Source organism: Branchiostoma floridae, chromosome 1, assembly GCF_000003815.2.
Source record: "Branchiostoma floridae strain S238N-H82 chromosome 1, Bfl_VNyyK, whole genome shotgun sequence".
NCBI classification, from domain to species: domain Eukaryota; kingdom Metazoa; phylum Chordata; class Leptocardii; order Amphioxiformes; family Branchiostomatidae; genus Branchiostoma; species Branchiostoma floridae.
This window is the reverse complement of record NC_049979.1, coordinates 10,850,850-10,863,159: the sequence shown is the minus strand read 5'-3', so window position 1 is coordinate 10,863,159 and position 12,310 is coordinate 10,850,850. Positions and strand designations below refer to the sequence as shown.

The window sequence follows — 12,310 nt, the reverse complement described above, 5'->3', positions numbered from 1 at the left end:
AAAGAGCGCGAGTGTAATTTTTTTTCGACTACTACTATATCTGCGCGATTCGACCTCTGCTTGGAGAGTATGCCGACCGTCTGTTCATTTTCAAATCGGTCCAAACTGTACTTGTACCCAGCCCTATCCACTACCTTTTGGCCACTGCCGAAAGGTATCGGATGCTACCTTAAACGTCTGACAGGTCACAAAACTATCACGCTGTTTGAGTACCCTGTGCGTTTTATCACCTGAATGGTTAACCTTCATCGACGAATGAAGACATATAATGCAAATCATGTTTAAATTTGACAATACAGTATTAGATGGGTTAAACATCTCCATGCTTTTGAATCAAGAACGTACTAGTATTCTAATGATATACGTACGTGTGACCATCTTTTGTTTTACAAACCGTCGTAAGTAATCAGACATGAACAGTGAAAGTAAGCTCTATATGCAGGTAACGTTACCATCTATCGTTTTGAGTGAAAAATATGTAGAGATCGGCTACCCTTAGTTCACAAACTTCTAGCTTCGCTGGGGGGTCGCGATTTTCAGATAAGTCATCCTGCCAATCGGCTACTCTACTTTGGCCGATTTCTACAACTTTTTGCACACGTGCGAGGGATTGCTTGAGAAGAGCGAGATATATCCTGCCCAATAAGATGTAGTATCCATCACGCTTCTGTGTAGAATTGGTTACAAACTTAATTGCTTTCTATATTACCACCACACCACTAATAGTGCAAATTTCCCTCCGGATTTCTCTCAGACTTTCCTTTTACGTCATGCAGGCTGACCTTCAAACGTACCCTGCGTTGCCTGAGTGACCGGCATGTCTTGTGACAGCAGACAATGACTCGCTAAGTGATCCATTAAGAATTCAATAAAAGGATACGTCTTCTCCTGGCCCGCCCTGCTCCCGCCGTATCCCTCTGATTGATTTCGATGGCAAGTGAAACCCCTCAAAGACCCAGCAGCAAAGCAGAATTGCCAAAACGCGTCGACTTAATGTATGAATATGACAATAGTATTACGCGTAAGGATATTATCTTCAAAAGAGACTATGGATGATGATGGAACACAATTAGGTATCTGAATTATTGATGTCGCCGGACAAATGGGTTTCTCCTTTGAGGCCACCTAAGATCGTTTGTCAACACTCTAATACAACACTCTGAATGCAAGGAACAGTTCCAATTTTGCGAAATATTATTTGAAATAAGTTAAGCCATTAGAACGAAACCATGCCAGAAACCACGCGTCATATTTGTCAAACGATGTAAGCCGAGTGATCACATCCTCGGACGTAGGCACTATCCAGTATATACACTTGTAACGCACCGGACAACAAATCTTCAAGTAGATGTAAGACCACGACTTATCATTACGATCGGTGTTTCACGCCTCAATTCAAGGTTTTGCCATATTGGCACTCTTTCCTTGTGTTGGATTTTTTTTACTTATTTCCACCAGGAATTAGCCAGGACCTTTCATCTCTAAGGCTGTTCTACGGCAAGGACAACTGATAGTTCGTTTGCATCCCGAGTAATGTAATGGTCTTTTTTATGTCAGTATTCATTGCTACTTTCACTACTGCGACATTTTATCTAATCGTTTGTTCAAATATTAAACCTTGTGTAATCATGATTCAATGGCCATGGCTTATGAATCATGTATCATTGTTAAGGGGGTTTGTAACTGTTGGCACAATTCATGGTGCATTTTTTGTTTTGTATAAATGATACCCTAGACTCAACATGCTGATATATTGATACATGTACTTTCATTAATGTAGGTAACTAATTGTATATAATTGTATGTTCACATATATCGATCTGCGTGGAGAGCAGCGCGGATACCGACCGAATCCTGGTAGGAAGATGTTGAGCAGGCAGCAGACGATGGCGAGCGGCAGGGGCATGTACGGGATGACCTGCTTCATCTCGTCGTCGTCCCCTCCCCTCCTGATGACGAACGGCCGCTTGCCCTTCTTCCTGTGGCTCTGCTGCTGCGCCTCCGCTGCGTCTATATCTACAAGGGGAATGTCAGCTTCTGCGCACAGGACGGAGTATAATATCACAAAATCAGGCAAAATCATCAAATGGCAGTTATGACATCTCACCGGCCAGACCGCACGGGGAAGACCAACCAAACTTTTAGACACTTGAATCGAAATCTTGCAGTGGTTGTCCATACCTGGATGAGTATTTCACCAAGATTTTTATGAAAGCATGTGGTATGATCAGCTCAAGTTATGAATATATAATAATTATGACAGCAATGCTTAACACAAATGTGCTTAACAGTGCTCGTAGTAGATCACAACGTATTGCAGGCGAGTAGAAATAACACATACAAAACCTACCGATGTACGGATGTGAAGCTATTCTAGATCTCTCCTATTATCAACTGTACTAAACTATTATTCTAATATATAGTCCTAAAACACTATGGAATGGATATAACATAATAGAATGGCAGGTACTGGGTACATCAATGGAAGCAATGGCGTGTTAGAACGCTACTAGTACAGAACTGTTTTTACCTGCTTTTTCAGCGGCCTCCTCGTCATCGTCCTTCTTCTTCGAGCTCTTCCTCAAGAAGGATTTCTTAAACGACTTTAACCTACTCTCTTTCTTCTCCTTCTTCGACTCCTTCTTGCTCTCTTTCTTAGACTTTTTCTTGTCAGAAGATTTAGACTTGTCCTCTTGCGCTTCTTCATTTTGTTGCCCGTCCTCTACTTTGCCCTCCTGTTTGCCCCCCTCCTTGTCATTTTCTGCACCATCAGTTCTGTCGTCCTGGCCTGTTTTACTCCCGGTTCCAGTTTCTCCTGCGTCCGGTACGGCTGTCTCTTCAACTGGAGGGTTTTCCGACTCCGCCTGGGCAGCAGGTTCTTCTTGCGTCTCGGCACTCTCGTCTAACGCCGGGTTTTTGATTCCTTCAACCGGACCTTCAGAGAGAGTCTTTGGGTCCAGAATGGAAACTTTCCTCCCCGAACCGCGCTTCCCCGCACCCGAGGACTTCATGATGGACACCTGTCTCGACAGCTTATCCATGACTGGTCGATGCTGTCTGTCAACGGGCAGGGGAAGTCTCACTAGCGCTGTACCGTCAACACTCAGAGAACCGGTCTCCGAGATGGTCGACACGCTCGGGCGTTTCTTTCTCAATCTCTGCTGAGAGGATCGCCTCGACAACGAGGGCTTCTTACCTATTAGCACCTCTTTATCACCCATTGTTTACCTGTCCGGTTCTTTTCAGCAGAAAAGGTTGTGTTGAGTTCACAACACAGATATATCACGGTGTTGTTCGGCCTGTCTTAGAGAAACGCTGTCCTCCTGGCAATCTATTGACTCCAAGCCGTGTCGTGATGTCGTGCGGAAGGAGACGGTGATAAATTCGTGACGCGCTTGAATTCCGTCGCAGTGCTGAGTACGTGGATAGCGGTGACACTTCACCATTGGTCTGTTGTGGCGCACCTGAATGCCCCGCGGGATGGCCTATTGTGTTTGTGTATCCCCTGTGGAAAGTCGTTTTTGTCGGGAGAAGAATCGACATCCTTTCCACTTGTCCCATTGGGGATGTGTATAGAAAGTGGAGTGTGGAGTAAACGGTCCTTTCTATGACTATCACAGGTGCACCGGCCGGACGCGCGTTTATCTTCAAGCAGATGTCGAGGTAGCCTTCTCTCCGGGTCAGTTTTTGTGGGGTTTAAAAGTTTCCTCACTTTGAATCTATGCCTACCACATGTACTGAGAAATTCATTTGATCATACCATAGATGTATTATACAAATACATCTCAAACTATATTGTCAACATCACCAAGAAACTAGAAAAAGACGAACCTATGTATTTGAATAGTTTTGGAACCCATGTTTTAGATTAATATTAGAAGCCCTCTTAATGTCACTGTGTGTAGGTTATTACGACCGAGGCACTACCAAAGAAGCCGAGTGCAATAAAAGCAAGATTTGTATATCTGGGAAACAAATTAAAACTTAATGAGCTATGTCTGCAAACCAACGATCATAATTGTCGCTACTCCAAAGAAAATGCCAAAGGTCGAAATTGTTTACGATCCAAATGCTGAAGGCAATGAACACCGAGCTCAGATTGAGTTATTTCGCTTTTGTTTTAAGGGTAGGTAGCTATGATATAAAGTAAATCAAACATTGAGTAAAATGTTGTGATCTTGGTTGCTAAACGTTTATCATAAAAACAAATGAATTAGCTTTATGCTTTTTCGAAAATCATATTATGCTTTTTTCTGATGATATGTTAACCCGAGACCGACGAGAGCTGAGATCTGATCTAAGTATGAAGCCACGTGTATGTAGCCATCAAACAATTGTATGCATCACCTGTGCGTGATACTGAATCTGACACGTGGAAAGCCTAGCCTTGAAGGCAGGCTCTCCTACAGGCGAGCTGTTCTCTAGTTGCTATTGTGAACAGTTGAGACTGATATAGTTTCCTTTTTCGTCAACATCGACAATATCTGGGGAAACTGAAACTATTACAACATGCTAAAAATTTATGAATCTTTAACGTCAACAGTAGAAAAAAGTGGACGTAATGAAGTCTGCTATGAAGGTAATAAAATCGTATGACGATAGAGATACTTTGAACATGTTCAAAATCTATTTCAGCTCTATTTTCGTCATAGGAGGCTCCCCGACTTACTATGATTCACCTGCGATTGACGCAGGTACGCTCAGGCTTATGACCTCATCGTGCGATGCACTACGATCCTTGTGACCACAGCTTCATATATTTAAACCATTGCTTCCGACTCGTTCTTCCCCGACTTACGACGTACTGTGCTTGTACCGTGCATAAAACATCCATCACAGTCAATCGTGCTATCATTGTGACCTGGGCCTGAATCGGACACGAGTCTTGATCTGAAGACAACAGATATACCGTCAGAGGGACCCTCAACCGACGCTATAACTACAGCTGCACCGACCGATGTAAGTCAAACACAGCTTATTTCTCGTCTTTTACCTAAGACCACGTTGATTTGATTATGTGGATGGCATCCTCTGGTAACCCCTAAACTGATGCGAGCTTGTTTTGACCCCAAAAATAGTTGCCTTCATTATAAAATCTAAGTGGTCAGCAAAGTTGAATAAATGACAAAACACACAGAGTATAGAAATATCCAACAACATCTTCTGTTTTTTACCTTGGAATTGACGATGGCATTCTATGGCAAAAGAGTACTCTAGTATAACTGATATGTTTGCCAATATAACGTTATAGTTGCCAAATCTGCGGCATATAGTTACTTATGCTGGGGCTTTTTAGCTGGGTAGTTGAGCAGACTTTGTAACGCATGAAGAAACTAGGGGGGGGGGGGGGGCACACGACTTACTCTCCCTTCCCAGAGATATCTACCACTCAAGATCATGACACTAGCATGTCCATGTAGTACCATAACAACCCGCTAAGGGGCCCCCCTAACAACATACCCAATTTGAAGACGAACCATCCAGGCATTTGGGGGTAAACTTTGAACAACTTGTGTTATTGGTAGTCTCTACCAGACTCCGGATCGCTGGAAAATCGTAGAAATGGAACAAATAGAGAGGAATATAACCGGCCAGGGAACAGCTCGCGATCCCAGGATCGCGTGCTGTTGCCTAGCCGGCTATATTCCTCTGGCCGGCTTACTCCTCTATTTGTTCCATTTCTACGATTTTTCCAGCGATCCGGAGTCTGGTAGAGACTATGTTATTGGTAGGTGGTAGAACTAGGCGTTAATCAGACGGGACAGTCCAGATTATGGGGTGAATAAGACATCTGATTCACGGGGAGGGATTGTTTTTCATCTGTCTCTTTGTATTTTCTTATGTAAGTTTATGCTTGTCACGTTCGTCGGAAGAGTGAGAAAGTGATCTATTGACACACACAATGTCAATCAAAACTTGTTTACTTCATTCTATTTTATTGAAATTGTAACAAGGTAATACAGAGGGCATCCCATACAACAATGCTGACTTGTTTCCATAATCAATTGACTACGATCAGACAAGACATACGGGAAACTATCAATGTTTAGAGAGAAACTATCATTAGGTCAATGTGCTGAGTTGTAATGTTCTTGTTAAACAAATAAAGTGATGTATAGTGAACGTTTCACAGAGGTGTGAGACCTTTAAACTGTTGTTATTGTTTTTTACGCATAGTAAGTGGTTTCTCTTCACCTGCCCCAGGAAAAAACTTGCACCACTAGACATATGTACAGAAAGTCTCAAAAATACACGGGTAATACATACTCTCCAAGCAGAGGTTAGGCTCCGGCTGTTTTTTAAGGTTTTTTTAGCCGTTTTTATCGGGCTTTCTATTTTGTCATTTTTCTTGAAGTACGCCAGGTTTTGACACAGCAAGATAAAATACGAAATAGAAAGCCTGATAAAAACGACTAAAAAACGTTTAAAAACAGCCGGAGCCTAACATCTACTTGGAGAGTAGGTAATACATCGAGTAGAACCTTTTGAACATCCGTTGGAGGGGGGGGGGGCTATTATGCGCTGTTTTCTGATGGTACACTAGTTTTATGACGGGTCTCTGAAAATCCCAAACTCTGTTGCGGTCCCTATAACAGGAAATCCTTCAATTATGACACAGACACAACGTTCAGACATTACAAACACTTCATTTTATTTCATCTCGTTTTCATCTTACAAATATAGATAATGATAAAGAAATATTCATCAAACCTCAAAAATGTTACAGAATTTTACAAAGTGTCAAAATACATACGGTGTCATCTTTCGCACCTCCCTTTTACGTACAGCATTTCACAATCGCCTATAATGTCTACCACAGCACCATTTTCAATATAGTCTAATTGATGAAACATTGTCACAGAAATTAAAATAAGCGCATGTGCAATGACTGGAATTATGGGTAATATGTCAAAAGTGAAGGCCCCAGAGACATAAACAAATCGCGCCTGGATATTGTTATGCAAACCGAGACAATGGTCAAGACGAAAGCTGTGATAAGTCATGGGCCTTCACAACTCCTGTCGTCGCACATGCGCATTTCAACCCCACTTGAAACGGGGAACGTGCTTGTACAATCCCTAATACTCGGACAGCTGCCAAAACGTGAGGAGAGTTCTACACGGTTTGTTTATTTATATCGTGCGGGAGTAGACACGTTGTTGTTACTATTAAAGCTTTTCTTAATAACGCCGAACGGAAATAATGTGTTCCACCGGTCAGGAGAAAGTCTTACATCTGATTTATTAGATATACAAATTTTACGTACTGAGTAAGATGGCATCCATCCGCACTTTGAACCGAACTTACCTCACATATATCATAGCAAAACCGTATAGCGGCATTATACTAGAGGTCTAAACAGGAAAGACTTTATTCTGTGTCATGTTTGGCTTGGCTTGCGGTCTTTCCAGAATAGCATCTTATGCAACGTTACATTGTTAGTTACACCGAACCGAGTTATCATACAGCATTACTTATTCTGGCACAAACGTATCTGTCCACAGTGGCTTCCCTTCCACAACAATTACAATTTGCCTTACTCGAACTACTTGCGTTGCATTATATCTATAAGTAAACTATCATGTCAGTCATAAATCGCCAAGAAAGCGCGAGTCAATGTGAGTCAGCTGATCTCCAAGCAGATGTTGGAATGGATGATAGTGACGTTTTCTGACTGCCGGGATGGTTTGTCAGCTGGTAGGGTAGCTTTGCAGTGAGAGGACCTTACCATCTCCCATCCCAACATCTGCTTGGAGCTCAGCTGTTATCGTGCCACAGGCTGATGGACTTCGTTCACGGGGACTTACGTAACACTATTCCACCTCAGTTATCTTCGGGGTAACCTATATCCGTTGTCTTTAAAACAACTAAGTATATATCATTAGGTATATCTAGTCAGATGACGGTGGTTTCATATTGTGCTATTTCCAAAATATTGCAGTTTAAACCCACCGTCCGTCAACTTGATATCCCTAAATACAAACAACTTATATAGGTTACCACGCGGATAAAGGTGAACTAGCGTTAGTTCAGTCATATTCGGGGACCGATCATTACACAACGTCACGCTGGACTTCAAACTTTCAACTTAGTGCGTCCCCAGCAGTTGACTCCTTTCTAAATCTAGCAATTCATGATGTACTATACTTAACGAACATTCTGTATACATACAAATGTCTATTTAACTTGTTCATCAACTCTTTGCTGAAGCCCCAGAGCTACGTCAGTCTTCTACCCTGATTCTACGTGTGAGGACAAAAACGTTTCTAAAATTGTGAAATTTTGAAAGACTACTATATAGCTTGAGTTAGCAATCAGTAATGCCCATTGTCGATCTGTCTGTCGTGAAAGTAGAACACATAATTTGAACATCTTCAAGTTCTTTATGTAGTATAAGGCCCTGTCCACGATAGGCAAGAACTATGCTTTAAGGGACAATTCGAATCGAACCGAACCGATTTTTCTTAATGTGAACTGCCAAGTTTGGGACTGAGTCGAGTTGATGCAATCCACCTCTCGAATCTCGGGGTGGTTTGGGTGGGTTGAATTAAAATTGACAAGCAGCGTGAGGTGTGAACACCCAATTGGCTTGTTTTGTTTCAATAGCAGCTGTGACAGCAACCGAATTGACAGCAATTCGAATTGAAGCGACACCATTGTGAACACGGTCTTGAACAGCGTAGATAAGAAACAACCAGCCTACAGATCACATAGTCCAAAAGGCCAAAAGCTAAGTTCAACACGAATGGCACATTATTATATTGATAAAGACCGCAAACAGAAATGAGTCGTCCGCTTTCATCATAAAGTCTTCATTTCCTGAAAAAAATGACACACACACATGTTCGCCCAGAACATTAGTGCAAGAGTAGAGGTCCATCCCGGTGTGAGTGGATCAAACCTTACATACACCTGCACACAAATCCAGCGTGTTTCTCCTTGACGCAGTTTACCGGTTATGCAAACAAGCAAACAAAAAGCCACAAGTTTGAAAGTGATCAGAAATAATACTCCTACTATAAGATCAGTCATTCCTCATTTCTGGAAGTACCATACCTTTCATGGTTTTCACAGGCACAGTGCTGTAGACCTGACAGGAATGCAACAAATCATGGGAATGCATGCCTCTCATGGAGCAGCACAGCGGACAGCAATAAATAAAGTATGACAAAATGCCACCAAGGGCAGGCGAGCTTAGCAAAACCTACTCTGCAGGCATCGTGCATGTGTGTGCGACCGAACAAGTCCGTATAGATTATATCAGTGCGACAGCAGGCCTTGTTCAGCACCAGCTGGAGGAGTAAACACGACGTGCGTTAGCCGGCTCAGAACGGGAGGCACGTGCGTTAGCCGGCTCAGAACGGGAGGCAGACGACTCACTCATATCGCTCGATGACTGACACGGGCTCCTCACCCTTCCGCCCTGCAGAAACACAGAGACAACACTGAGATACTAGCTTGAATCAACTGTTTATTTGTGTAGGTAAAAATTTCTTCTGAAGCCGGATTTCACTGTATACGTAAAACGTCACATTTCTACAAAGGTGCCCGGTCTGGCAGTTTTGGGGAACTAAAAGTACGATATTAAAGACAACGAAACACAAAACGGATCAAAAATGATTTAACAGCATGCCCTGAGCATATATTTACTGGCATGAACTTTTATCTTTCGTTTCCGCAAATAGCCCGGCCGGGCCCCGGGCAGGAAATGTGAAGTAGGCCTTATATGGTGTTGCACGTAGAGTTCCATTTTCGCAGTGATGGACATCACAAAACATAAAATCCTGCTTCAGAACGCCGACACTCTTATTTATGACTATAAAACCTACAGATGACTTATCGGGGTACGAAAGGTTGTGTAAAAGAGGAATTTACCAGCCAACGTTTTGGAAGTCCTGCTACCTCCCTCAGGGCAATAATTACTGGATCTACACACACACACACCCTGCTAGGTGCAGTAACTAATGCGCTGAGGAAGCTTGTAGAATAGCTACCGAAACGTTCCTCTGGGCTGTGTGATGGTTGTGTATGATAAAGAGTATACATTGATTTACCAACCGTATGTATAGTTCTACAGTTAGTGTCAGTGGTAGAAACCCCTTTAGCTAACCTCAATAACTCAGCACAGCTCCTGTCAAACCTAATACTTCGCCTTCTCCCTTGATAAAGGTATCGCTATTTCCAGTACAACTTCACATCAATTTATAAGGTTTGCAGCTATTCAAATAACAAAGCGCAGTTTTCTCCCTTTCACGGGTACTTCTTCACTGTACAGAAAGTTACATTTGTAATATGTTACACGACATCTAGGGACTTTTCACCTTTCATTCGCCGACTGCTACAAATTCATTTTTGTCCCTTGATAGGTATTATTTGTAGATTGGTATTTCATAGTACCACAGCGTTAACAGAGCTTGATATGGGTATTCCATCTTACTAGAGAGAGAGAGATTTGTTTTGATAAATGGCATATTTTTGCATCTCAATGGAAGCTACACTAATGCACAGTGCTCAGGAAAAGCGGATCCGTAGAAAAGAGTCGACCTGTGACTTATGTACCTGATGCGACTAGCCTTGGGAAGACGTAGAATTTTAGTTACTCTTCCTGGTCAGGAAGATAACGACGATTTTTCGTCTTCCTAAGGCTAGTCGCACCGGCTATGACCTATGTGACTGACAGAGACTGTCGTTCTCCAATAGGGGCGTTTAGCAAAAGCCCATGCTCAATATTAACCGACGGAGGCTTATATATACCGTTCTCATATAGACATTATAGAGTAGCGTTTAGGTTCCATGTGGAGAAAGTTTAGGTTCCATGTGGAGAAAATGGCCCCAAAGAGTTTTCCCCGGCTGGGCTGACATTTAGAAGTTCAATATCTCGACGTTATGTTGAACGTTATGTTGAACTTTTTCCATGACTGGAACTATTGAACAACATGATGGAACTATTACTGCCTCGAGCTGTAAGCAGGGTTTTCAAAAAGTTTTTTCCTTGTGCGCGAGTCACAGCCCTAATGGTTCGTAGCAGCATTTCATGAGGATTTGAGAACCACGATGCGATCATCATGAAGTGATAAGTGTGACGGAAAGGGAGAATGTACGTTAAATGTGTTTCCCATGAAATGCCTTACATGCTATTCGCTGTATCCTGTAAAGACAAGCTGACAGGTCTTGCATGGAGGGGGAAATAATGGCCGACAGGCAGAGTGAGAAATGGGCCGATAACATCACCGAGGAGAACCTTCACCGAAACACAAATCATGGCTCGCATTTGGCCGTCCATTAGAAATTGAGGGAACTGGTGACGTTATGCTCAATCTATGGTGGTGATGGTTGTTGGAAGTGGTTGATAGCGTTGAAGTAGCTGTCGATGTGATGACACGATAACTCATGATGTACCCTCTTATTAGTAATATTACTCACCATAACAATGTCGTTTCTTACCATTCTAACTGAGCAGGATCGACGGTGCGTGGTGACGTTTAACTTTTACGTTACCTGTAACAATCGGCTACCAGCGCTGCCAATTATTTTCTCGTATTAGTTCCACCGTCGTTGGGACAAGCTTATTAAGCGAAACGTGATTCGTTTTCTAAGGTGCCCCTCAAGCATACAACGTGGGCTTAGAATGTAGTGCTCTTGCAATCGGCACATGGACGTAGCAGCACAGAACGTCGCGCTGAAGCTTGGGAATGAAAAAGACAAGTGCTCCCACACGTGAACGCGCGTATTGGATTTTACATATGGCGCAAGAGGTGGGAGCGGCTCAGCTGTTCAAAATCTGTTCATAGTGTTTATCCTCTTCATCTGCTGTTCCCACGCACAATCGCCTCATCACTGCTCATTATAAAATTTCACATTGGTCTGTTTTGAAGCGTGGACAGATGTAAGGTGTAGTTTATTGCAAATTCATGCCAGTAGACTAATTGCAAGTGAGCAACAGTTTATGGTAGCGTGCACCCATAACTTGAACGAATACACGTGGGAGATACAATCAAGATTAAAAGCACGTTGCTAGTCTATGATAAAGTTATGTATCTACGTCACTGTTGCGCGGTTACTCCAGCTCCGTTCACACGCCTGATGTCTTCCATGCCAAGTATTCGCCAGAGAAGACATTAGAGTAACGTACTGGAGCTAGAACGGGATGGCTACAAGGCTAGTCATTCCCTGATGTGGATCGTGGGCCTTCCCTTTCACTCCTTCTACACCCGCGACAGCTAGCTACAAGTACAAGCGCCAGACGCGCTGGCACGACACGACACAATTCAGATTCATTGCGCATTACCAGCCGGAAAGAACGTCCTAT

General features: G+C 42.9%; 2 protein-coding genes across 3 annotated transcripts in view; both read right to left on the bottom strand.

The window, feature by feature from the left end:
- Nucleotides 1-4,663, bottom strand: part of LOC118425755 (protein stum-like) — a 7,013-nt gene extending 2,350 nt beyond the window's left edge. Inside the window, exons 1-2 of one of the 2 annotated variants that reach the window (XM_035835230.1) lie at nt 2,531-4,663; nt 1,849-2,037 (exon numbers count right to left, since the gene is read on the bottom strand). In XM_035835230.1, coding sequence (XP_035691123.1) covers nt 1,849-2,037; nt 2,531-3,221 — 880 coding nt within the window. In that variant the 5' untranslated portion in view covers nt 3,222-4,663. The remainder of the gene's footprint in view (nt 1-1,848; nt 2,038-2,530) is intronic. The other variant, XM_035836032.1, reaches the window with a different exon arrangement.
- A 1,964-nt stretch (nt 4,664-6,627) lies between these two features.
- LOC118419671 (protein stum homolog) overlaps nt 6,628-12,310 on the bottom strand; it is a 20,091-nt gene continuing 14,408 nt past the window's right edge. The window contains exons 3-4 of the mRNA XM_035826189.1: nt 9,382-9,424; nt 6,628-8,820 (exon numbers count right to left, since the gene is read on the bottom strand). Of these exons, the coding sequence (XP_035682082.1) occupies nt 8,814-8,820; nt 9,382-9,424 (50 nt within the window). The 3' untranslated portion in view covers nt 6,628-8,813. The remainder of the gene's footprint in view (nt 8,821-9,381; nt 9,425-12,310) is intronic.